We start from the raw sequence: 27,795 nt of genomic DNA, 5'->3' as shown, positions 1-27,795 counted from the left end.
AGTGTTTCCACTTCTTCTAACATGGAATAAGAGGCTTGTCTGACCCCATAAAAGCTTGGTGTGGCTTCAGGTCCATATATTTTGGTTTGGAACCCCAGTTTGTCTCGGGCGACCTCTGAACACCTTTGGATAACTTTGTACAGATCCCTCTTGCCCAGTTTCAATATTTCCACCCAATTCAATTTAGTGCTGGAACCAGTTGCTCCCCATTAATCTTGCGACGACAAGTGGCAGCTGGGCCGATGCCGCCCAAATGCTAGGACACGGTGGTTCCCTTGATTTTTAGCACGTTTCCTGTATAAGTGGCTAACTGGGCCACAGTGTTCTTCAATCTCAATGGCTGGACCCATCTTGCAACTTGTTCCACAATAATGGATTTGGATTTGTCATGTGTATCGAGATATAGTGAAAAGTATTGTTCTGCGTACAGTACAGGCAGATCGTTCCATACATCTTTAAAGGACGCCCGTTGAAAAGTACTACGATTATTGGAGCTACTTTGCCCACGTCAATGTGGTTCAATGTTAACATGCTTTGCTCAGTTTACTGGTATTCCTTCATAACAGCAGCCTGTTTTATTCCCCTTCCTGGGCCAGACAGAATTTGCTTGTCTCTGCATCTATGCCTCAAGTGACCTCTTTTATCGCACTGAAAACACTCGGCCTCTTGGAATTTGAAGCTGTTTGGGGCGCGGCTTCCCCGCAACAAAAACATTTGTTGAAACTTGCCATTTAATCAAGGCAGTGGACCCTGCCCCAGTTCCTTCCATGGGTGAATCTTGCCTTATCTGCGGCGTAGGCTTCGCTTCTGGTGTTGCTTCTTGCGGTCCCTTGCTCCAACTGGTGGACCTAGTCCCTCGGCACATTTTGTAATTCCGGAGCACCTTTCTCAGCCCCTCTTTACGGATAAAGCTACTCCATCGCCTTTTAAAGTCCAGCTCCGGTTCTGCCAGCAACGTCTTCTGAATAGCCATGTTATTCACCCCACACACCAGCCGGTCACATAACATATCATTCAGGGACATCCCAAAATCACCATATCCCGCCAGCTTCCTCAAGCCGGCCATAAAAATCTCAATGGATTCACCTGGGACCCTCTCCATTGAATTGAACTTATACCACTGAAGGATGAGAGTGGTTTTGGGTGATCATGACCTCTAACTAATTCCACAAGATCATCAAATGATTTGAAATCAGGGTCCTCAGGCCGTAGGTCATGCTTCTTATTACACTCTAGGTCTGGGTGCCAAAGACCATGAGCAAAATCATTTTTTGCCTTTCGTCTCCTTCTATGCCGTTTGCTCTGAAAAAATAACACACAAGCTCCACATATTGCACTCAATCTTCCTCATCCGCATTGAAAGGCTCAAGTCTACCAAAAAGCAGCATGATGGTGCCCCCTCCGCCGAGCACTGGAAATAATTAAGAACTGGGACTGCAAAACAAACCGTGCTCGTCTCGCAATCGGGTTTTTCTACCTTGTAGCCAATGCAATAACACGAACTCCAGGCAACCATCAGCGGATAATAGCAACAAACAGTTTATTTAGAGGCAAAAACTACTTACAGAAAGTATAAAGGACCATTACAATACCAGCCAGTGACTTCAACTATGCTCCTAGACTGGACCTGTTCTGTAGGTTTTAAAGACACCCAGCCTGCTGGAACCACGTGCGCTTTGCCCTGATAAGCTTGGAGTCACGTGGCCTCCGAGGTTTGCAGAGGCCTTGGTCAGGGGGTCGCCGCAACAATAACTGTGGAAATTGTGCAGAGAGAAATATCTTAAATAAGAACTTAAGATGCTGGCAAATAACAATCACAGTTGGGAATATTCAAGTAATGTTAGACGAAAGAGAGGTTAAAGGTTTGGTGGAAATGCATGAGTTATGGACTGGTTAGGCCCTGTACCAAGAACAAAATGCAAGTGCCACAGATGATTATGAATGAGCGTGTGCATTTGGCCCTTTCAGCACGAGACTAAAGTCACCTTTCTATTAATGAATTCAGGGTTTCTGTCTGTTTTACATGTTGATCCTCTGTGTGAAGAACATCGCATACCAGTTTCAAAATTTCTGTTTCCTAATTGTAATCTATGTGTCCTTGTTCTGCTCCGAGAATTTAACTTGAAAATTTCCATTCTGTTAACAATCTTATATACCCTATAAGATCACTTTTTAAAATCTATCAATGCCTTATTAAAGATTGAAATCTTCCAAGTTACTCCTGCCTTCACTTGTCTTTCAGTCACGCACTAGACACTCAAGAAAGAAATAATTGAAGAAGACAATGTACTTCTACAAGTGTTAACCAAAAAATAGATAACAGTTCATGTGTTCTTGAGTCCAGTGAAGAAGCAATTGTATTTTTGGCAAATTCAGTTGGCTGGGATAGGATATCTGAAAGTCTTTTGGTAACTCATCTATCTTGGTGTTTTAAAAAAAAAATTCTTATTAGGTTACTCCTCGTTGTTGGCCTCGAACAGACCGACAAACTGCCTCCAAGTATCCAGGAAGCCTTCCTCTGACCCTCGGGTGGCGTACTTAATCTTCTCCAGGTGGAGAAATTCCGAAAGTTCAGCGAGCCAGTCTGCAGCTGTGGGTGGTGCTGCCGATCGCCAGCCAAGCAGGATTCTCCGGCGTGCGATTAGGGAAGCGAACGCAAGGGCGTTGGCCCCCTACCCCATGTGTAACTCTGGCTGCTCCAATACCCCGAAGATTGCCACTATTGGGCATGGCTGCACCCTCACCCCCACAACCTTGGACATTGCCTCGGAGAAGGTTGTCCAGAACCCAGCAAGCTTGGGGCAAGCCCAAAACATGTGGGTGTGGTTGGCCGGGCCCCTCTGGCACCGTTTACATTTGTCCTTCACCTCCGGGAAGACCTGCTCATTCGGGTTCTGGTCAGGTGCGCTCTGTGCACCACTTTGAGCTGCATTAGGCTTAGCCTTGCGCAGGAGGTGAAGTTCACCCTGCTCAGTGTTTCGCTCCAGAGTCCCCATTCTACCTCTGTCCCCAGTTCGTCCTCCCATTTTTGTCCGATCTCGTCCAGTGGAGTCCGGGCTCTGTCCAGTAGCTGTCCGTATATTTTCCCACATAGTCCCCCCTTCCCGTTGCTTGTGCCTATCAGGTCCTCTAGTAGTGTGGTTTCTGGGGCCCCAGGGTACCCCACTGTCTCTTTGCCGAGGAAGTGTTTTATTTGGAGGGGTCTCATTTCCTGTCTTTTTGCTAGCCTCCACTTCCTCGTCAGTTTGTCTAGTGTCACCAGTCTGTGCCCTACGTAGATGTCCCCGACCGTCAATGTGCCCCCGTCCCGCCTCCATCTTTTGAAGGTGGTATCTGGCATGGCACCACCCCCGGGACACAGTCCTCTATCCTTGATGCCAGTACCTTTGCCAGCAATTTGGCGTCCACGTTCAATAATGAAATAGGTCTATAGGACCCGCACTGCAACGGATCTTTATCCCTCTTCAAAATTAGCGATATCGTCGCCTTCGACATTGTCGGGGGTAAAGTCCCTCCTTCCCTGGCCTCATTGAACGTCCTCACCATCAACGGGGCCAACAAGCCCACATATTTTCTGTAAAATTCCACCGGGAACCCGTCTGGTCCCGGAGCCTTCCCTGCTTGCATGCTTCCCAGTCCCTTAATAACCTTGTCTACCCCAATCGGTGCCCATAGGCTTACCAACTCCTGCTCCTCCACTTTCGGGAACCTCAATTGATCCAGGAACTGCCGCATCCCCTCCTCTCTCTCCGGGGGTTGAGACCTATACAGTCCCTCATAAAAGGTCTTGAACACCTCATTTATCTTTCCTGCCCTTCGCACCGTGTCTCCCCTTTCGTCTCTAATTCCTCCTATCTCCCTCGCTGCTGTCCTCTTTCGTAATTGATGAGCCAGCAGGCGACTAGCCTTTTCCCCATATTCATACTTCCTCCCCTGTGCCTTCCTCCACAGCACCTCCGCCTTTCTGGTGGTCAGAAGGTCAAACTCCGTCTGGAGTCGACTCCTCTCCCTGTACAGTCCCTCCTCCGGGGTCTCTGCAAATTCCCTATCCACCCTTAAAATCTCCCTCAGTAATCTTTCCCTTTCCTTGGCCTCTGTTTTCCTTTTGTGGGCCCCAATAGAGATCAGCTCTCCTCTGACCACCGCTTTTAGTGCTTCCCATACCACTCCCACAGGGACCTCACCGTCGTCATTGACCTCCAGATATCTCTCAATACACCCCCGCACTCTTGCACACACTCCCTCATCCGCCATCAATCCCACATCTAATCGCCAGAGTGCTCTCTGCTCCCTTTCCTCTCCTAATTCCAGGTCCACCCAATGTGGGGCATGGTCCGAAACCGCTATGGCTGAATACTCAGCTTCTTCCACCCTAGAGATCAACGACCTTCCCAAAACAAAAAAATCTATCCGGGAGTACACTTTATGGACATGGGAGAAGAAGGAGAACTCCCTAGCCCTAGGTCTAAGAAAGCGCCATGGATCCACTCCCCCCATTTGGTCCATAAACCCCTTAAGCACCTTGGCCGTTGCCGGCCTTCTTCCGGTCCTTGAGCTGGATCTATCTAGCCCCGGGTCCAGCACAGTATTAAAGTCCCCTCCTAAAATCAAGTTTCCTACCTCCAGGTCCGGTATACGCCCCAGCATCCGTCTCATAAATCCCGCATCGTCCCAGTTCGGGACATATACATTAACCAACACGACCTCCATTCCCTCCAGCCTGCCACTCACCATTACATATCTACCTCCGCTATCTGCTACGATGTTCTTTGCTTCAAATGCTACCCGTTTCCCCACCAAAATGGCCACCCCTCTGTTCTTTGCGTCTAGTCCTGAGTGGAACACCTGTCCCACCCATCCTTTTCTTAACCTAACTTGGTCCGCCACCTTTAGGTGCGTCTCTTGGAGCATAATCACGTCTGCCCTTAGTCCTTTCAAATGCGCGAGCACTCGGGCCCTTTTTATCGGTCCGTTCAGGCCTCTCACGTTCCACGTGATCAGCCTCACTAGGGGGCTACCTGCCCCTCTCCCTTGTCGACTAGCCATTACCTTCTCTAGGCCAGTCCCATATCCCGCCTCCACGCTCCCTTTCGCTCCCCCAACGTCGCATACCATCCCCGTCCACCCACTCTTTAGCCATTTCCTTTTGGATTTCCACAGCAGCAACCCAGTTGTCTCCCCCCCCCCCCCCCCCCCCGCTAGATCTCTTTCTAGCGTGATTGCTCCCCCCATATTACTTCCATAAGTCAGCTGACTTCAACTGACCCCGGCTACTCCTGCTCACTCCTCGACCCCCCCGTGTGGGGAACTCCCATCCGCCTTGCGCCTGTCTTCCCGCCATATTCTTTCTGGCGCGGGAACATCCCTTTACCTGACCCGCCTCTTATGGCGCAGCTCCCTTTCCCCTCCCCTTCCTCATTCTCCATCTATGTCCCGTCTTTCCCCCCTCACCGGCGCCCACATTTCCCAATGTCTCCCCCCTTCCCAATTTACTTCTCAATTAACTTCAACCATAACATTAACAATAACATTTCCTGCAGCATCAGTCCCTCAGTTCCGATCCAGTTTCTCCTCTTTGATAAAGGTCCATGCTTCCTCTGCCATCTCAAAGTAATGGTGTCTCTCCTGATACGTGACCCATAGTCTTGCCGGCTGCAGCATCCCGAACTTCACCTTTTTATGCAACACTTCCTTGGCTCGGTTAAAGCTCGCCCTCCTTCTCGCCACCTCCGCACTCCAATCCTGGTACACCCGTACCACTGCATTCTCCCATCTGCTACTCCGCACCTTTTTAGCCCATCTCAGGACCTCTTCTCTATCCTTAAGGCGGTGAAATCGCACGATTATCATCCTGGGTGGTTCTCCCGCTTTTGGTCTTCTCGCCGGGATCCGATGTGCCCACTCCATCTCCAAGGGGCCCGTAGGGGCCTCAGCACCCATCAGTGAGCTCAGCATTGTACTTGCATAAGCTCCACAGTCCCCTCCTTCCACACCCTCAGGGAGACCCAGTATCCGAAGGTTCTTCCTTCGCGCTCCGTTTTCTAGGGCCTCGATCCTTTCAGTACACTTTTTATGAAGTGCCTCGTGCGTCTGTGTCTTAACCGCCAGGCCCAGGATCTCGTCCTCATTATCCGTCACCTTCTGCTCCACCACGCGGAGCTCTGTCTCCTGAGTCTTTTGTGTCTCCTTGAGCCCCTCAATTGCCTGTGGCATCGGGGTCAGCACCTCCCTCTTCAGCAGCTCCACGCACCGTCTCAAAAATTCATCCTGCTCGGGCCCCCATGTTGCCTGCGCTTTCTCCGCCGCCATCTTGTGCTTCTCCCTTTCTGCCTCTTTGGTCGACGATTCCTCGCGCTGCAGCCGCCGCCGCCGGTTTTTTCCCTCCTTCGTTGGGGGGGGGGGGGGACTGCCTTTGCCTTCCTAATCGCCCGCCAGAGAATCCTGCTCGACTGGCGTTCAACAGCACCAATCAAAGCTGCAGACTGGCTGTCCGACCTCTCGGAATTTCTCCAGATGGAGAAAATTAAATTTGCCATCTGAGGGACGGAAGAGGGCTCCCACAATGCATGGGGGTCGTTCACCCAGTTGTTCCAAGACCTGTTTGTAGCCAACAGACAATAAGCCTGTCTAACAATGGGAGGGGAAGGGGGGTGAATAAGGAGGCATGGAACCCGACCATACCCAGCAAATAACAAAATACACAGCATCATGCTAACCCAACTGGAACATGACATATGAACAGACGAGGGAAGAAGGCACGCCAAATGGCCAGAGGGGGAGGGGGGTCAGGAAGAAAGGGGGGGGGGGGGGGAAAAGAGGGGAGCAGGGGACCCAACCAGAACCAGGCGCCTACTGGTAAATGAAAAACAAGCTGTAACCATTGGAAATAACCAAAGATAAACAATGTGTATATATTTCTCTTTTGTTTGCAACATATGTCCACACTTACCTTTGTTCTGTATATTATTAAAACTCCTCAATAAAAACATTTTAAAAAACCCAGGAATGCTGGCTGACATGTTGGAGAGACTATTGGATGCGATGCTCTGAAAACAACCTAGCCCAGATAGAAGAATTATGGATGATATGGACATCGTATCAGTGAGCAATGGAAAGCCAAAAGACGAAAGGATTTGACAACACCCAAGGCATTTGGAAGTGCACCCAAAAGCCTTCAAAATGGAAGCACTTGGAAGGGCTAATGTGGAATAGAAAATTCAGATCCGAAGTTATTAAACTTAATATCCAGATTGAAATATTGTTCCTGAAACTTGCATTTGAATAGCATAGGGGGCCAAAGACTGAATTTTCAGAGTCCTAATGAGAGGAGGAATTGAAGTGGCAAGCCACTAAGAGGTCTGAATTACACTTGAGGACTGAACAAAGATGTTCCACAAAGCACTCACCCAAACTACGTTGGACTTATGCAGTCCCCTCTATGATGAGGAGGCCAAACGCAGATTGGGTAACCACTTTAATCTGCTGATTTGTTCTTGCTTCAGTTTAATCTAAAAACACAAAGTAGCAGTTTTTAAACTGAGCTCATGGTCCAGAGAGATCAGGAGTGCATGTTATTATCCAAAACCATTTCTGGAACAAACCCTAATGGGAAGGGTTCTTGATTTATCCAAAGGTTTAATATCCTAGATACTTTAGGTAAAGCAATATTCTGCTTAGTTTCTGTTTGTCTATGGAAACTGATTTCTGCACTAGTCATAATCAAAAAGTATTGAGCGAGAGTTTGAATCATAATACCCACAGCTTCCTTTCCTGTTGCTAATTTATTATCCACATCCAAATCAAATCTTGAATTTTCACTGCTTATTGAATAAGGATCAGCCTTTCAAGAGCAATTTTAGTCGATATCCAAATACACTTTCAACAATATTCCCTAATATATAACGTGTTACATCGTGAAATATTTTCTAAAGAGAATAGTATCCTTTGATTAACTGACAGCAACCCACGAAATCCACAAACAAAATTTATTTGGCTCAAATTTTAGAACATTTTAATATGCTTCTAACAGAGACCCAGTGATGCCAACCTGTTATTGCAAGATGGGGATGGGGTGTAGGATTATGGTTGGACTGAATTTGAGAGATAGTTGGGTGATCCTAACTGGTTCCTGAGAAAGAATGTTCTCTATCCATCCAGCTTAATCAATTTGTTTTCCTTGTACTGCAGTAATATCAGAAAATCAACCAATCTCTCTATGCATATGTTTTTCAGTAACCACCTGTTCATCTGGGATATCAATTAGAAAGGTTGTTTCATCAATTCATCATATGGAATTTCATGCAAACTGTGAATAATTAATCATATGACTTAAAGGATTTAACCAATTGACATCTTTTCTTTTGCACTGAATAAATTCTGCAACAATGATTTCAGTTTTGTTCGATACCTGTCACTTTAATGATTTGAAATGTATTTCAAAAATAAAGGCAGCATTTTGAAGTATAAAGTTTCACTTCTTGTTACTTGTTCATGAATGTATGAGAAGGGAGGGGTCTGAGCGGTTGGACATCAATTAAATGACCCTTCCTAAATGACCAAACTTACTTTCAATTGTAAGCACAGATACTGCAGGCCTAACACATGCAGTATGTTTATAAAAGGTGACAGTCTGCTGACTCACAGCGCTGAAGACCCGGGTTCAATCCCTGCCCCAAGTCAGTCTGACTGTCCGTGTGGAGTTTGCACTCCCACAACCTAAAGATGTGCAGGGTAGGTGGATTGGCCATGCTCAATTGTCCCTTAATTGAAAAAAAACCAAATTGGGTACTTAAAAGAAAAAGGTGACAGTGACAGCTCTCGAACGTCCATGAACTCAACCTCTTGAATTCTTAGAGCAGACTTCAATCCGAAAACATTCAAACACACAAATGTTACAATAGAAGTATAATAAGTATAAACTGTCATTTTAAAAATGTCTATTGTGTCACAAGTTTTAGGAATTTAATATGACATTTGAAAAGAAAAAGTACATGGCCAACCGCATTGATTTCTTCTTTGTAAAATTAAAAGTTTTTATTTACTGCTCATTTTTATATATCCTTCGTAGCTTGTCATTGGACATTTGCATACTTGCTTTTAATTGGAATGTTCAAGACTATGTGTATTTTTGCATTCCTGCGTAATGCTGGCAAGGGCTAGGGAAATCACATGTTTTGAAAGGCAACCTCAAATTTGCTTGCACCTTGAGAAATAATAGGGTGGATTTTAAGGAGCCGGCAGAGATCCCACTACCAGGGATAAAGGCAGGTGGCGAACAAAAGACAGAATTAGCACTTGTGTAAGGATCCTACTGTTCATCCCTTTTTGGCCCTTGTTCTTCCTTTTAATTTCTGTTATTCTGCCATTTCAATTTTTGTACCTGGATAATAATGGGATCTATGTCTTTCAGATGGACTTCACCTTTAATTAAAAGAAAAACAAGGCACTCTAGCAGCATGTGCTGCTTGACCTAACATCAGTGGTGATAGCTCTTGATAGACTTGGCTGTCGGTCAATGGGCTGTTTCAGATTACTGGGGCTTAGCTGATAATATATGCTGGTCATTCTGGAATGTTCTGCAAAGGCAGAAAGATTTCATCTTGCTTTTAGTTTCATTTTGAACTCAGAGCTGAAGGGGACTTTTTTGAGTTTCTCTCTCCAATTAGTGGGAATCTCTCTCAGGCACCCGACTGGAGACCGTTTTCTCCTCAGCATGCTGGAGTGCATTCTAGTGAGACCAAGTAAGAGTAATATTCAAACTGAAACAGCACTCAGTGGTTTGAGGGGAGACTAAGAAAATCTTTAGGACATCCAAACAAGCCACCAGCTGAAAGCACGGTCAGTAGTTTAAAAACCCTTTTAAACTCTCATGTGAGGAACTCTGTTGTTCTTGTCTCAGAACGGCTGCTCTTCATTCTGGCAGAGTTGGAAACAAATACGAATTACACAGGCCTGAGGCTGTTTTTTGGAGTGAAGACCCAGGTTAATAAAAGTTAAAGTGACTCCCCAGAGGAACCCCTACAGCCTGGGGGATCCAACTGAATGCCCATGCCAGACGATCCTTGTTAGCTATCCAACTGGTCCTGGGAGGAAAGCCTGCTGCTTCAACAACTTCAATATCGGAAGCCAGGACACTCATCTGCCATTCCATATTAATCCTGTTATTATTTTTACCCCTCCTCCTCCCTGTGTGTTTGGGTAGAGGGTGGGTTGGTAAAAGCCCATTATTCTATTATAATCATTGCACGTCTTATCTATATTTTTATTATAAATAAAGAGTTGTGTTTCACTTACAAATCTGGTGTTCGTCATTGGAGCAGTCAAGGGCCAAAGATCTCAGAAACTTTATACAAATTATTGGTTAATTCACTTGTGTTGGGACTCTGGGGTCTGTGGGGCTGGAATAGATTGCACACTAGCCCAGGTGTTGTAGAAACTATAAGAATATTATTTTAGCTATGCAAGATCTCAGTCTTGGAATTCCCGTCCCGAGGATCTCGGTCCCATTACCTTGTCTTCATTAAAAATTTACTTAAAAGCTATTTCTTTGATCAAGCTTTAAAATAGCCAATTCATCTATATGTTGGTTAAGGGATGAATGTTGGTTCTGAATAATGGGAAAATTATTTGGTCTTCTTTGAAAAACTGCCTTAGGATATTTTACATCCAATGGAACAGGCAGATTGAGCTACAGTTTAGCATTTCATCTGAAAAAGCACACCAATATCTAAGCAACACTCTCTCACAGCTACAATAAAATGTCAATCTGCACTGAACTAGCTTAAATTCTGGATTAGGGTTTGGTCACACATTATTCTGACTCAACTGTGAGTGCCGCTAATGAGTTGAGCATTCATTAATGTTACAGTTTCCAGAATCATGTACAAAGTTAATAACCTATTCATCTGGAAGTATGAGTTAGCTGCAAGAGTACACGTTAAAGCAGGTTCACTCTGAAATGAAATTGTTATCTTCATTTATCTTGAAATAGAGAAAATGTTCTTTCAATCTGAAATATATTACACAAAAGTATGAAGTGATACATTTTTGTAGGAAGAATGTGGTGAAACAATATGAATGTACATTGTACAATAATGAAGGTGTGCAAGGTCAGAAAAGCCTGCGCGTGGTGTATATATATTAATCTCTGAATGTGACACAAGTTGAGAAGGCTGTTTAAAAATAAAATGGTGCCCTTGGATTTTATTAATAGAAAAATTAAGTACAAAAGCAAGGAAGTTGTGCTTAATCTTGATAAGACATAGGTTAGGTCTCAGAAAGAATATGGTGTTTAATTCTGGAAATCAGACATTTTGAAAGATGTGACGGCCTTAAGAGGGATCAGGAGGGATTTTCTGGAATGGTACCGGGATGAATTGGGCATTGGGCAATGCTACTTTCAAATTTTGTTGTCAGCTGTTGCTCAGTTAATAGCACTGTAATATGTTGGTACCCAGTGCACCAATATTGTACAATGATGGGAACCAATATTGTGCAATGATGGGAAATGGTTATATAATATCTGGCATCTGCCAATTACAGCCCAGTCAGTTGGAGAATATATCTATTGAAAACTCAGGAAAACAGCTAAGTATTTTTTGCGAGGAGACAAAAGAAAGTCAATGAACACGTGACGAAAATGTTCCAATTGATGCCTTTCTCAGGTGAGGTTACAAATAAATATAATGGTCATGAAGTCAGCCATTCAGTTTATCTGACAGAGAATGATAGCATGCTACAACAGTTTTGAAGGAAAGGGTTGGTTACATCTCAGATAAGCAGGATTGATACAGCTCAGAGACCATGTGGCCCATTAAATCTATTCTAGCTTATTGAAAGAGCCGTCTAATTTGTCCTATTCTCATGTTCTTTCCTTGTAGCCCTGCAATATTTTTAATATTTGGCAAACAAATTTTGAAAATAACAGATTTGCTTACACCACGCTTCCAGATAATTTGCTCTGTAATTTATTTACTCCTCATGCCATCTCTAATTGCTTTCCTCTATTATATCAAATCCAGTGGCTGACCCGTCTGCCACTGAAAACAATGTCTCCTTATTTACTTTGTCAAAACCTTTCATGATTTTAAAAACGTTTCTGAAGCTGATGTAAACATTACAGCACACTACAATCAGGAGACTCAAAAAGCTGAAACATGGGACAAGTTCCTCTTGGAAGAAATATTATACATCTGCTTATGTTGTGATATATTTGTACAGTAGTTTGAACCGTTAGTGGGTAAGCTACTGTACAGTGAATTTATCCCAGTTGTGACTGGTTTCATTCATACCGGCTGCGCTTATTACTTTTCTGAGTGCATATTCAATTTCCAAATCCTATATTCTGCAATTTCCAAGAATACCATCGCTTGATTAAATCATTCATAAGTGCTTTAGAACTGCATCAACCACATTATAGGGTCTCTACAGACGTGCTGCATATTACCATGATCAATCATGCAGAAACTGATTTGGTCTGTTTCTACCTTACAAAAACTGCTTCTTTTAGTTGTCTTGATTTCTGCATCATTGCATCAAAAAGTTTCAGAATTGTAAATTAGGAATTGTATATAGAATCCAAATTTGTGAAAAAATGCCAAGTAATAAAGGAAGAATGGTATCCTGAACTCATGTGAAAATTAAAAAGTAGCCTCTGCAAATCAAAAAGTAGCCCTTGACAAAATTGAAGAGAACCCTCAAAGATTTTGACCCCTGCTTCACTGACTGCAAAGCACTTTGGGACATCCTGTGACTGGCAAATGCATTATATAAATGCATTTATATATGTATCGTTTATGAGGAACTTCAGTTATACGGAGATAGAGAAGCTGGGTTGTTTTCCTTGGAGCAGAGAAGGTTTAGAAGTTTTTACCAAAAACATCTTTCCATAAACAAAAAATTACTTCATTAAATGCTCAGAGGTTTATCATTGATGGAGTCTCCAAGTTTTTACAGGCACATGCACACAAATGTGTGGTATAAATAAACAAATTCCTTTAGACCTCATAATCACATCCCTGAAATACAACAGCTGCAATTGAGAGCATTTATTGTAATCACACTAAATAAGTATGGTTTTGAACAGAATTTTAAAAAACTTAATCTTCAATAGCAATACAGTTCATGTAAAATGTTTCCTTTTCCAAATATTAAAAACTACAACCATGCTACTGCTCACAGGTGTCATCTTGTCTGTGCGCTTCATAATAGAAAGTAACGCATTTATAAATTAAAACAATTGCCCGTCTGAAATAAAAGCTTGAATAATTCAAATCTCCCGTTTACATGGGATTAAACTGAATATACAACAGAGAACAGGCCACTAATTTGTGACTTTTGTATTTTACTTGACTTTCTTCCGATTAAATCTACCTAATTTCAGTCGTTTACCATATCTTTACCATATCATCCCCTTTGCTCTCATGTATTTGTCCAGTTTTCTTTTTAAACCAATAAGCTATTTGTCTCAATACCTTTATGTGGTAGCAAATTTCAAATTCTAATCACACTCTTGAATAAAGACATTTCTCCTATTGCCATGTTGGCTTTGTTAGCTATCGTGTACTTAATGGCCTTTGGTTTTGGGTCTCTCAAGTGGGAACATTCTCTTCACAGGTATCCTGTCCATCATATTCGGAATTTAAAGAGCTACTTCTTCCAGAAAAGAAAACACTCTCAAATCCTCACAGGATGGAGAGATAGGTGTTCCTATCTAGAAACTCCTGTTGATGCACATATTGCATGCTGCGATATTCTTTAATCTTCACATGCTCACAATGCAGTTGTGGTTCAAAGCTCTCCAAACCCACAGACAGTATGTTAAAATAAAGGTTTTTGAAAGAGACTGGGGCCCTGAAGTAAAATTACAATGGTGACATAAAATTTTAAATCTAAAACATTGATATCAGCTTTTCCATTATGCCAAGTTTGTGACGTGTCGATTTCCTAGTCTAAAAGTATGTCTACAGAAGTGCATGACATATACAAGACCTTTAATGATATTTTGATGAAGGCATTCTGGCTACCATCTAAATCAGTGGTTTTCAAAGTGGGGGTCGTGACCCGCGGGTGGGGATGATGTGAAATGAGTCGCCAAAAGGTCTCCAAAAATAATCCCCGAGGATCGCCTGACCTTGTTTCCCATTTTCTCCCTGGGTGAATCCTGGCTGCAGTACTGTGTGTGGCAACATGAGGCTAATGTAGAGTCCAGTGCTGTGGGCTTTCTGCCTCCCTTATAATCACTCTTATAATCACCGCCACCAACATAACCTCCAGCAGCCACTCCCGTTTCTGCAGCAGCTGATCAGCAGGTTAGTCAGCACCTGCACCAAAACCGAAGAGTTTAAAAGAAAAGAAAAATCAATTACCTTTAAATTTATTTCCTACAGGTACGCCTTCTGCACAAAGTTAATTTCCACCAGTGTTTTGTGCTCTTTTTGTTCCAGGCCTGCACCCTTACCCAAAACCAAGTGACTGCTGACTGGAATATGTATCCACAAGTGCCCCAGTCAGTAACTCGTAGCCGCAATAGTCTCTCAGACAGGATTTAGCTCTATCAGATAATTCCTGTGTATCCTTTCAATCGGTCCATTGTCACAAAGCAGATTTCGGTTTGTCCCATTCTGAACTCGGCTCTGGGGCGACGGGTGTGGGTTTGGGAACGCCATCCATTCCAGTCAGGGGGGAAATGCATCAATTCAAGTACAGCTCACTGAGACCGACTTCAGGGTCAACATTCTGAATCGGATGCATGTTTAATGTCAGCCACTGTTACCATTGTCAATTAATCTTGAATATCTGTTACCATTAAAGTTGTCAGTGTTGGTTCAATTTCTGTGACAGTTAATCTTGTTGATGTCTGTTGAGTTTCAGTTACTCTTAACCTTGTCAATTAGATCTATGTTTAAAGTTATGCTGTGTTTCCATAAGGAGTTTGATGTATATTTTAAATGGGGAGCTGCTTTCCACTCACATTCTGAGATCAGGCGCTCTCTCAATGAGACTGACTTTGTGATCAACGGTGAGTTTCCTTCCTTCCCCATCAGCCCAAAATCCAGGCATGTTTCTAAGAATTCCCTCATTTCACCTCCAAACACCTCAGGACTCTCCGAACAAAAGACCCGCACACTGACCTGTGCAGAGACTTTTATTACAAGTTATTTAGATATGAAAATAACAAAATAGAAAATATATTCGGACATTTTGTTTACATTTAATAACACAGCCGCGATATTACAGAACAATGAATGTGATGTTTGAAGAAGTAACTATGGAGAATCTATTGTGAACGTGGTGTGGGTCGCGAGAGACGGCCATTGTGTAAAAATGGGTCGCCGGAAAAAAGTTTGAAGAACACTGATCTAAATACTTGAGACTGATGAATAAAAAAACAGGTTGGCATCTATGACATGAACTGCTCGATCAGCATGGTATTCCAGTCCTGCGTTCCCAACTTAGCAGTGGCGTGCCTCTGTTCCCCCAAACCATCAATACACTGATCCTGCATTGTCAGCATTCCCAGACATAAAGAAAGTTGGAGTAAATGTTAAAGCCATGGAACAGCAATGTTTATAATATAAAAATAAGGGGCTAGATAAAATGGCTGTTTACACCGGTGGGATCTTCCAGTTTCGCCAACGAATACCCCTGACGTGGGGTGGATTCAATGGGAAATCCCATTGACAGCGACAGGGCCAGAAGGACCCGCCACCAGCCAAAGGCAGGCCGTCTCCCGCCGGCAAGAAATATGCCGCGGGTAAGCGAGAGAATCTCATCCAAGGTGTTCTTCTTCGATGTTGGAGAAGGCCAATGTCGGAGAAATCAGAGTAGGACGAGGAACTGAAGTGACAGATGACAGTAAGCTTAGAGTGCTCATGAACAGTATGAATAATGTGGTCATTTTTGTTTTTTTCTCAAATTCAAGAGAAACTGGTGATATACAATTATATGTTATTGGAATTTTGGTGGCAAGAAAAGGAGGTGGTGAGCTGGTACTTGGGAGTGGAGAATCTCTATTGGGCTATTATTATAGCGAGACAGTTTGTATCTTGCATGCCAGACTTCATTTATGTTTATGTAGGCTATTGGATATTGTTCTCCTTTCCCAACTGATTTCCATTTCATACCTGCCTTACCTTGTACCACTTCAGTTACTCATGCATTCTTGATCTCTTGAAATCTTCTGCCCCTTTTTATCATTGCATATTAATATCCTTATAGGCATTTAATTATCTCCCATCTTCCTTTTACGCACATTATTATTTTTTTTTTGAAATATATTTTATTGAAATTTTTCAAACAGAAATTTTCCATTTTTACAACTTAATAAAGGAATATACATTAAACGTTATTTAAATAATATATTAAACTAACAACAAATGAAAAAAAGAGATAAACAAAAGGCAAATATCAACAACTGGCAAAAAACAAAAACACGGGATAATACTCCCCCCCCCGCCCCCCCACACTCTGGGTTGCTGCTGCTGTCCTTTCTGTTTTTCCATTATTGTTCCGCGAGATAGTCAAGGAACGGTTGCCACCGCCTGGTGAACCCCTGAGCCGATCCTCTCAACGCATATTTTATTCGTTCCAGTCTTATGAACCCTGCCATGTCGTTTATCCAGGCCTCCACGCCCGGGGGCTTCGCTTCCTTCCACATAAGTAGAATCCTTCGCCGGGCTACTAGGGACGCAAAGGCCAAGACTTCGGCCTCTTTCGCCTCCTGCACTCCCGGTTCTTCTGCAACCCCAAATATAGCTAACCCCCAGCCTGGTTTGACCCGGACCCCCACCACCTTTGAAATCACTCTTGCCACACCCTCCCAGAACTCATGCAGTGTCGGACACGACCAGAACATGAGTGTGGTTCGCCGGGCTTCCTGAGCACCTTCCACATCTATCCTCCACCCCGAAGAACCTGCTCAGTCTTGCTCCCGTCATATGCGCTCTGTGTAGAACCTTAAATTGAATCAGGCTAAGCCTGGCACACGAGGACGAAGAATTTACCCTACTTAGGGCATCTGCCCACAGCCCCGCCTCGATCTCTTCCCCCAGCTCCTCTTCCCATTTTCCCTTCAGCTCCTCTACCATCGCCTCCCCCTCGTCTCTCATCTCCCTGTATATTTCGGACATGGAGCTCCATCGCCTGGACCTTTTGTGTTTCCTTTAGTCCCTCGATTGCCAGTAACATCTGCGCCAGCACCTCTTTCTTGAGCTCCTCCACACATCGTCGGAGGAACTCCTGCTGTTCCGGGCCCCATACCATCTGGGCTCCCTCGGCCGCCATCTTGCTTCTCCCTTCTTTTCTCTGCCGCTGCTCCAAAGGATCCTCCGCAATCTGGCCACTACTGCCGCTCCTTTCCATCCACACCCGGGGGGACTCCTTCCTTTGTCACCTCACAGTGGGTTTGGCCGAAAAAAGTTCCCGTTGGGGCTCCCGATAAGAGCCCAAAAGCCCGTTGAAACGGGAGGTGCCGAAACGTGCGGCCGGAAGTCTTTTACGCACATTATTGATCACCATACTCATGACATTCTCATACGGTGTTCTTTATCCTCTCCCTTGTTCTGTTGCTCATGTTTTTTTCTGTTCTGATAAAGAGTTACATTTTCTTTCTTCCACAGATGATGCACGGACCAAGAATAGGCTATTCAGCCCCTTGAGCCTGTTGCGCTATTCAGTTAGATCATGATTGATCTGTACTTCAACTTCAGTTACCAGCTCTTGTGTAATAATTTATCACTCTCATTGATAACATTTTTAATTGACCCAACATTCATATACATTTGGTGAAGAGAACAAACATGCAACTACACTTAGTGTGAAAAAATGGTTTCAGACTTCACTTATGACAACCAGCTAATTGTTTCCATTGTTCTCTGTTTTTGGAAGTGCAAGTGTATTGCTCTATATTGTAGCCTTCGGACACCAATCAAGAAATGAGCACTATACATTTAGATCAAACTAGGTTTTGGTTCTGGGCCCTGTCCTACAATGTAAAATATAAGTTTTATCCAACAGAGGATGGGAACTACGCTTCTGTATCAGAAAATTAAAATTCACTTTTTGGCCTTACCTTCAATTTCCTTCTTGCATTAAATTTTCTCAGCTGTTCCACAGTTTCTGGAAGGTGGATTTTGTATGCATAACGATCTCTTTCCTGAAATACATCATGCATGATTTAAAACCATTAGCACATCACAGTAAATTAATGATCATCTCATTGGTCCTGGCAAAAACAGTGTAACACTGGGAAGTACTGGGGCCAGTTTAGCTCAGTTGGCTAGACAGCTGGTTTGTGATGCAGAGCGAGGCTGAAGGTATTCACGAAGGCTCAACCTTCTCAACCTTGCCCCTTGCTTGAGGTGGTGATCCTCAGGTTAAACCACCAACAGTTAGCTCTCCCCCTCAAAGGGGAAAGCAGCCTATGGCCATCTGGGACTTTATCGACTTTACTTTAGTTATTCTATATGCTATTATCTCCTAAACTCTCATTGAGACCCAGTTACTTTGAGCTAAAATTTAATAGCTTTAAGCTCCTAGTTTAATTTAATAGCTACCAGTTGCTCCAAGGCTCAGATGGTTTCAAATGTTTCCTGTTTATCAATGCAGAATTAAATTAAAATATTCAACTCGCCAAATGATAGAAAAGCACTTCTGCAAAGAATTGTGCTGTATGCCATATAGTTACTCACAAGCACCAATATAGTCAAAGCCCCAATTTAAAGATGCCCCATTTTAAGTTGTTCTCCTTTAATATCATGGATGCGATAGGGATGGTATGCACACTCAGCACTGAGATTTCAATTTTAGTGTCGCTTGCACTGGGCCGATGTAACATGCATGACTCGATTATGCCATTCTGGAATGGCCTCCCCTGCTCCCCAACACTCTGCTTGCTGCCCATCTTGCGCTCTGTCCTCTTGTTCCTTGATTCTCTATCAAACCCCTCCCGATCGCTGCCCCTCCCACTCCCTAATCGCACACCATTTCCTCCCTGGGCCTCCCACTCATCCTTTTGTTCCATCCCTTCCTCTTGCCACCCCTCCATTGTGCCCTCTTTCACAGCAAGGGTTTGGGATAAGGATGTGGCAGGCGATGCAACAAGTGAGAAGGAGTGGGGGGTTGGGGAGTTGGAGAGTTGGCAAGCAGGGGGTTTGTGGAGCAGGAGGCAAGTTGAAAGTTAGCATATTTGCTTATTATGGCAGCACGTCCCCTTTAAGGGAACGGGTTCCACGGACCATATGACCGGCTCAGAAGTGCGCGAACCCCAGCCAATAAGGAGTTTGCATGGGAGCAGGGACCCGGGCAGTGTGGACCAGGGAGCAGAAGTTTTAAGACCTGTTGTATAGTAGTCCATGCCTGTTACTTGCCTGCCTTTGCCTATCATCAATAAACCCCTTTGTTAACTATTGGAAGCCTCCAGTGTGTCTCGAGCCACCACACTGGTGCCAAGATAAAAGTTTTGATCGCACCCAACAGTTGCTATGAATTAAGGGGGGAAGAAAGGAACAGTTAAGAACAAAGTACAGTACAGCACAGGAACAGGCCCTTCAGCCCTCCAAGCCTGCGCTGATCACATGTTCTATCTAGACCAACCGTCTGTATCCTTCTATACCCTATCTGTTCATGTGTCTATCCAGATAAGTCTTAAAGGTCACTAACGCATCTGCCTCAACCACCTCACTTGGCAGCGCATCCCAGGCCATCACCACCCTCTGTGAAAAAAAACGTCCCCCGCACATCTCCACTGAACCTATCTCTCCTCACCTTGAACTTGTGCCCCCTTATAATTGCCATTTCCACCCTGGGAAAGAGCCTCCAACTGTTCACCCTGTCTATACCCCTTATAATTTTATAAACTTCTATCAGGTTGCCCCTCAGCCTCCGTCTTTCTAGGGAGAACAATCCCAGTTTGTTCAATCTCTCCTCATAGCTAATACCCTCCCATACCAGGCAACATCCTGGTAAACTTTTTCTGTATTCTCTCCAAAGTATCCATGTCCTTCTGATAGTGTGGTGACTGTAACATAATTTGACAACTTTTATACTCGATGCCCTGTCCGATGAAGGTAAGCATGCCATATGCTTTCCTTACCACCATTTCAACCTGTGCTGCCACCTTTAAGGATCCGTGGACCTGCACGCTGTTATTGAAAATATGGAAAGATGTGTCATTTGAAACATGGAAGTCTGGCAATATCTGGTCTGAGAGAAACATGAGAGGATACAGGGGAAGATCCCACAAAGGGTTAAAAGCAGCTGCCAGGGAAGGATTGTAAAATGCAGATAGCCTTGGTCAAGCAGGCTCAGCAAACAAGACAAACAGGATTTTGAATGAAGCCAAAGACAATGGCTCACACCTTCATTGAAAGTAACTATCTTAGTAAGGATCTGGAAAAGAATGGATGAGGTTCAGTTGAATTTGGTGATAATTCTAGGTGTGAAAATTTGCTAATACCAGGTAAATTAAAGAAAACTGGAGGCTATCAGTCTACGAGAAACATAATATCAAGCCAAAATCAAAGTCAAAATTCAGCTGAGGACACAATTGGAAAATAAAACTATAGAAATGACAGGAATTAAAAGTAACACCTCTTGAAGTCAAAGCATTTTGAACATCACAAAGGAAACAATGTAATCAGATCTATGAGATGAAGTCATGTCAAAATGAATACTTAGTTGGATTAAAAGGTTTAGATCAAAAGATACATTTTACAATCAAAAGAAAATCAGAGTTACTTTACAATAACATCATAAAAACTTAATTGTTAGAAAGCAAATATAAACCTCGAGACCAGAGCAGGAACTATCCAGAACCAGAGCTCAGAGAGAGAGAGGGGAGAAGCAGAGACAGATTACAGTCAGCTCGGTCATGGGAAAGGGACAGGGCAAAGCAGCCGAGCTAAAATAACTAATACATCTAAGGAAGACTAGAATTTAAAGAGTCAGCTCAGAGATAGTCAGCTCTCATAGCTCTGTACATAGCTCTGTACAAAGATAGGTCACAGCAACTGAGCTCATCAGCGAATACATCTAAAGAAGACCAGACTTTAAAGAAGATTGATTGTCAAGTTGGGCCTGAAGGTCCCTTCAACCAACCAGAAGGATCCAGAAGCAAGATCTTTTTACTTTTCTGTAAAGACAGTGATTGCATCTTTTAAAAAGAGGAAGAAAATCTACAATAATAAAATAACTTAAAAGTTTTAACCTGAAACAGTGGTTATTAGTCTACTTTATTTACTTAGCAATGCGGGACCTAGGATCGATGCTACTAAGTGGTAAGTAGATGAAATCTTCGGTGAAGGTATGGGTTATACCGGGGGATAACTTGAAAATATAGTTTGACCTGAATAGCACCCTGTGAAGCTTGCATCGGAGTCGGGGGGGGGGGGGGGGGGGGGGGGGGGGGTTGAATCCCTGATCACCATTTAGAATGTCGGCCCTTTTTGGTATAGGGGGACTTCTAAGAATAGGGTGAGTTTTCAAAAACAACGCCCAGATCTCTCTGTCTCTATGCTCCTGATGGTTCTGTCATTTATTTTATAGCCCCCACCTGAATTGGATCTACCAAAATGCATCACCTCACATTTGTCCGGGTTAAATTCCATCTGCCATTTCTCTGCCCAATTTTGCAGCATATCTATATCCTACTATATTCTCTGACAATCTTCATCACTATCCGCAACTCCTGCAATCTTAGTATCATCCGCAAACTTGCTAATCAGACCAGCTGCGTTTTCTTCCAAGTCATTTATATATATTACAAACAGCAGAAGTCCCAGTACTGATCCCTGCGGAACACCACTAGTTAAAGACCTCCATTCGGAAAAACACCCTTCCACTGCTACCCTCTGTCTTCTATGGCCAAGCCAGTTCTGAATCCATCTAGCTGTTCACCCCTGACCCTGTGTGAGTTAATCTTTTGCACCAGCCTGCCATGGGGGAGCTTGTCAAATGCTTTACTAAAGTCCATGTAGACAACATCCACAGCCCTTCCCTCGTTAATCATTTTTGTCACTTCCTCAAAAACTCAATTAAATTAGAGAGACATCACCTCCCTCATACAAGACCATGCTGTCTGTCGCTAATAAGACCATTCATTTCCAAATGTGCATAGATCCCATCTCTGAGAATCTTTTCTAACAATTTCACTATCACTGACGTCAAGCTCACTGGTCTATAATTACCCGGGTTATCTTTGCTACCCTTCTTAAATAACGGGACAACCTGACTGAGGCTACGAAGGTAGAGAAGCTCCAGCGAGAGTTGGAATCATTTAAATAGTGAATGAAATGCCTATCACTGGTAAATTAGACCCATTAGCCAAGGGTTGAGGATTGGAGTCAGGACACCGCGAACGAGATCACAGGTGCGGGAAAGCAAAAGGTGAACTTCTGACAGCTTGCGGGCCCCAAACGTATAATTTGATTGGAAGCCTCACACCCCCAGAGGCACCGGACTCAAAAACCTCTGACCAGATAGTAAAAGTGGTTGAAAAGTATTTGAACCCAAGGATCTCGATTATTCTCCAATGTTATAAATTTAATCTTCAGTAAGGGACCATGAAGTGTCTGTCTCAGCCTTTATTCCCAGGCTTGGCCAGCTTGCTGAGCACAGAGTTTGGGACCATGCTTCGTGACATGTTGCATGGTCGGCTGGCTTGTGGGATCCATAGCCTTACTATCCAGAAGTTCCTGGCGGAGACCACAATTACGTTGGAAAAAGTGATCGAGATAGCTTAGGTGATGGAGTGCGCTGCAAACTTTCCAATGTCTTTGTGCAGGAACGCAGTTTTTAAACTTGAAGAGTACGACAACCAAGCATTCAATAAATACCGGGGAAATAAATTTTGAAGATCCTCAGAATGGCCAACGCCCCAGTAGCCTACAGAGAGCAGAAGGCAATCTACCTATGGTTGCTGTGGAAGGACAGAGACCCAATCTAATAGGAAGAGACTGGTTACAGACAATTAGGCTCAACTGGCTGGAAATTGTCAAGATAATAATATTTATTGTCACAAGTAAGCTTACATTAACACCGTAATGAAGTTACTGTGAAAATCCCCTAGTTGCCACACTCGGGCGCCTGTTTGGGCACACTGGGGGAGAATTCAAAATGTCCAATTCACCTAACAAGCACGTCTTTCGTGACTTGTGGGAGGAAACCGGAGTACTTGGAGGAAACACACGCAGACATGGGGAGAACGTGCAGACTCCGGACAGATAGTGACCCAAGCCGGGAATCGAACCTAGTACCCTGGCACTGTGATACCGTGCGACAACGTCCTCAAAGATGTCTTAAGGAGGTATGAAGTAGTCTTCCAGAAGGAACTGGGCCAGATTAAAAGCCAAGATATATGTCACTCCAGGTTCAACGCCCATGTTTTTCAGAGTCAGACTGGTGCCATATGCACTGCATCAGAAGGTTGAAGCAGAGATCAAGAGATTGGAAGAGCTGGATATAATCAAGCCAGCTCAGTTTACAGAGCGGGCGGCGCCGATAATCCATGTCCTCAAACCCGATTGTTCGGTAAACATTTGTGGGGACTATAAACTGACCATAAATCAGGCTGTCCAAGTCGATCGGTATCGGATTCCCGAATCAAGAACCTCTATGTCAAGCTAGAGGAGGGGCCTTACCTATTCAAAATTGGACCTCAGTAATGCCTCCCTGCAACTAGAGTTGGATGAGAAGTCTCAGAGGTTTGCTGCAATGAATACCCACAGAAGCCTCTTCTAGTATACCAGACTGCTGTTCAGCATTGCTTCAGTCTGTGCTACCTTCCAGCGCACAATGGAAAATCTCCTGCAGGGAATTCTCAAGGTGATGGTTGCCTTGATGACATTCTAGTAACTGGCACTACACCAAAAGAACACATGGCCAGCCTAGAGAAAGTAATGAAGAGGTTTTGTGATGCAAGGGTCCGGCTAAAATGTGAAAACTGTACTTTTCAGGCCTCGGAAGTCACGTACCTAGGATGTTGCGTTGATAAGACAGGGTTGCATACCCTGGAAGAAAATATCAAGTGCATAGGAGACATCCCTGCACCCAAAAATGTCAGTGAGCTTAAATCCTTCCTCAGTATGGTCATTTACAATGGAAGGTTCTTTTCAAACTTAGCTGCAACATTAGCACCATTGCGCTAGCTATTGAGGACGAATCAGCAGTGGCCGTGGAGAGAGCCTAAGAGAAAGGCTTCAGGACTTCCGGTGGCGTCCTCGAGGAAGCAGGTAGGATCGCTCCCGCCCGCCGGGGGGGGGGGGGGGGGGGGGGGGGGGCCTGCAAGGGGGGCCCTGCACTTGGTATCTTTTGGCAGGAGATCGGGGCCTCTGATGGGGGGGATGGGCTAGTGGCTGGTTTAGGGACTTGAAAGGACACGGGGAGATACAATCAGGTTAATGGGTCCTTGGTGTGTGGGGGGAGGGCCCGAGCACTTGGGCGGGAGACAGTCAGGCGCCAAGGGCAGGGGTCAACGTAGCTAGCGTAGGTCAGGGGGCACCAGGGAGAGTAGGAGAAGGGGTGGGCTAGGGCCAAGGGCAGGGCGGACCCGGCAGGTCAAGCCTCGGGAGGCGGGGGGGGGGGGGGGGGGGGGGGGGGGGGTCGGGAGGGGGGGCAGCCGGGAAGGAGAACAGAGAAGACTTAAGTGGGTAAGGGGGGGGGGGGGGGGAAGGGTGATCAGGGTTCCCCCGGGGGAGAAAGTCGCTTGCAGGGAACAGCGTAGGAAACTGACAGCAGCAGCACCTGCGGGGGGTGGGGGGTGGGGTTAGAGCCACATTAGTTTAGTTGAACACGTGGGGCATGGGCAAACAGAGCTGATAGGGGAAGTGCCTTATTAACATGTTTATTCTTTCCCACTGATCGTTTTCAATATGTTAAGGCTTTTGTATATGGCCTTTTCTTCTCTGTAAATGTTACAAATCTGTTTTAAATAAACAACTTCAAAAAAAAAAAGAGAAAGGCTTCAGAGTCGTGAAGCACACATTACAGTCTTCAAACCTCTTGGGGCATTTTGACCCAGGAAAACCAATTGTGCTGATATGTGATGTATCCCTTTAATGTATAGGAGTAGTTTTATCCAACAAAATGGGAGATGGTTTGGAGCATCCTACTGCCTTTGTTTCAAGGATCCTTTCAGAAGCAGGACTAAACTATGCCCAGATTGAGAAGGAGGGCTTCGCGTTTATATACGGTGTGAAGAAATTCCACCAATATGTGTAAGGTCAACGGTTTGACATAGTGACTGATTACAAGCCACTACTGGACCTTTTAAGGGAAGGTAAGCCTATATCGCTCATAGCCTCAGCGAGGCTGCAGAGTTGGGCCTCGATATTGGTGGCCGACAACTACGCTTTTCAGCACCGGCCTGGGACGCAAATTGTTAATGTGGATGCATTAATTTGCCTGCCCCTACTCAAGAGCAGTCTGCCACCACCTGTACCCCAGATAATTCTGGCTTTAAACTTCCTAGACACTCTGCCAGTGCCCGCTGGACACATCTGCAACTGGACTCAAAGAGACCATATTCTTTCAAATGTTAAATGAATAATAGACTGGATGGCATGATGACAAGTCCTAGCAGCTGAGGTACTACTTCACTCATCGGGATGTCGACATGTGATTTTGTGTGGATTAGGGGCGTTGCCCCGCCTCAGGCCAGGGGGCCGCTCCTTCAAGAGCTATATAGCATCCATCGAGAGCAGACAACGATGAAGGTGCTGATGCGCAGCTACTTAGATCATAAATCATAGAATTTACAATGCCGGAGACCATTCGGTCCATCAAGTCTGCACGGCCCTTGGAAAGAGCACCCTACCCAAACCCCCACCTCATCCCCACACCTCCACCCTATCCCCGTTATCCCACCTACCCTTTTTTGGACACGAGCATAGCCAATCCACCTAGCCTGCACATCTTTGGACTGTGGGAGGAAACCAGAGCATCTGGAGGAACCCCACGCAGACACGGGGAGAACTTGCAGACTCCACACAGACAGTAACCCAAGCCGGGAATTGAACTTGGGACCCTGGAGCTGTGAAGCAACTGTGCTAACCACTGTGCTACCGTGCTGCCTTGATACTTCTGATTGTTGCTAACTTTTGGTTGGCTCTTAATTCGTAATTTGCTCTGTTTGTTTAGCCTTTGCTCTAGAGTCGCCAGGTATCTTGATGATACCGCCATGAGGCTCAAGTTAGAGTAATGATCAATAACTCAACACACCAATTAGCAAGATTCAAATCAAAACACATTTATTATACACAGTAAATCACTACTCATACATAAACTCTACTTTCTCGACTATTCCTTTCACTAAAGGGCCTATACTTAGCTTCGGACTGGCCCACCAGGTCAGGGGAACAAATGGCCTTTCGTTCAGGTCCTGAGTCTGCAGGATTCAAAAGCTGGTATGGACTGGTAGCTAGGAGCGCCTATCTCGTAGCGAGCGTTGACTTGAGACTTACTTGGTTGGCGGCCGCTGGACAGTTCACTCTCAGGGGTTGCTTCGCGTTGCTGAGTGACCCTGTCAAGAAGGACGATTTGAACTTGGGGGTTGTACTTTATAGTCCCCAGGGGCTTCCCGCCCTTTGGGGCGGACCCCGTACCTGGTTCCAAGTGATTGGACTGCGTTCTGATCACTTGGATCGATTTCTCCAATACTGGAGTTGTTCCCTGATCGTTGGGCGGTCCCTAAATGTCCGTTGGCCTTCCTTTGACTTGGCTCCTGCTGCCGCCGAGGAGTCTGGCTTGGCTTTATTCACCTTAACTGTTGCAATTGTGCCTTTGAATCGCTCATTACTATGCAGATGGCTGCTGCATTACTATGCAGATGGCTGCTGGTTTCAGTGCTGTCTGGTTGTTTTGCAGGTTTCAATATACATGATTTCTGCACTTGCTAGTCATTGCCTGTGTTGGCTAAATTTCCCTTCAGCCTTTGCGATTCTTCATTTTAAGTCGGGAAGTTGCCAACCCAGGTGGCTACACGCCCTCCTTGTGATCCCTAACGCGAAGCATGAAGGATCACATAACTGCGTTGTCTTCATTCCCTGACCCGGCGAGCACTCTTCTATGGCTTCGACACTGACCATAACTATGCAAGAAAATTTTTAACTAACAATTTCTAAGTCGCTCTATGTCAAAACAGGGACATGCATTACAAAAACGGTACTTCTAACTGTCCTCAATAAACTACACTCACTAAACATTCAGTCATATTAACTTCTTAAACAATACAAAATGAAAGCAGCATTTACATTTTTCCTGGCTTGGCAGTCAAGCACAGGGGTTTGCAATATTTCCATTTCTTTATTTACAGAAAAACGCAAACGAATGTCCTTTATGATAGATCGAGGGGTTCAGGGTCCTGGGGATAACTGAACATAGGGGATCTTATTCTGTATACCGGGGTTCGAGCGCGGTAGGCTCATCTTCTCCATTTCCTCATGCGGATAGTCTGCACGATACTGCAGAGTATCGCCAACACTAATAGGGATTCGACCACTTAGGAAAGGGAGTACCACGTTATGAGCTTATCACACCATGATGGTGTGGAGTTGCCTGTTACTGGGCTATGGAGAAGTGAATCATTGACGGCTGGGGGGGTTGGGGTCAGGGGGTTCGCGTTCGCGCGCAACCGGGTACACATTATGACGAAAAACACGTATGCCGTCTTCATTGTTGTCTTCTTCTTTCTCTTCTCTTCCTTTCCGTGTTGTCTCTTTTCCTGGAGCTTCTGGGGTTCTGTGGGATCAAGCATAGTTTCTGTTACTATCTTGGTTAATATCTCGTGCGTTAGTATGTCTG

At 44.7% G+C, this 27,795-nt stretch overlaps 1 protein-coding gene across 12 annotated transcripts in view; it reads right to left on the bottom strand.

Annotated features, from left to right (window-relative positions):
* Positions 1–27,795, bottom strand: part of caska (calcium/calmodulin-dependent serine protein kinase a) — a 783,320-nt gene that overhangs the window by 358,292 nt on the left and 397,233 nt on the right. For all 12 annotated transcript variants that reach the window (XM_072513849.1, XM_072513855.1, XM_072513858.1 and 9 more), the window contains exon 9: positions 18,071–18,154. In XM_072513849.1, coding sequence (XP_072369950.1) covers positions 18,071–18,154 — 84 coding nt within the window. The remainder of the gene's footprint in view (positions 1–18,070; positions 18,155–27,795) is intronic.

The sequence above is a fragment of the Scyliorhinus torazame genome, chromosome 8, assembly GCF_047496885.1.
Source record: "Scyliorhinus torazame isolate Kashiwa2021f chromosome 8, sScyTor2.1, whole genome shotgun sequence".
In the NCBI taxonomy this organism is placed as follows: domain Eukaryota; kingdom Metazoa; phylum Chordata; class Chondrichthyes; order Carcharhiniformes; family Scyliorhinidae; genus Scyliorhinus; species Scyliorhinus torazame.
The sequence above is the reverse complement of the archived record's forward strand: the minus strand, read 5'-3'. Positions and strand labels throughout refer to the sequence as shown.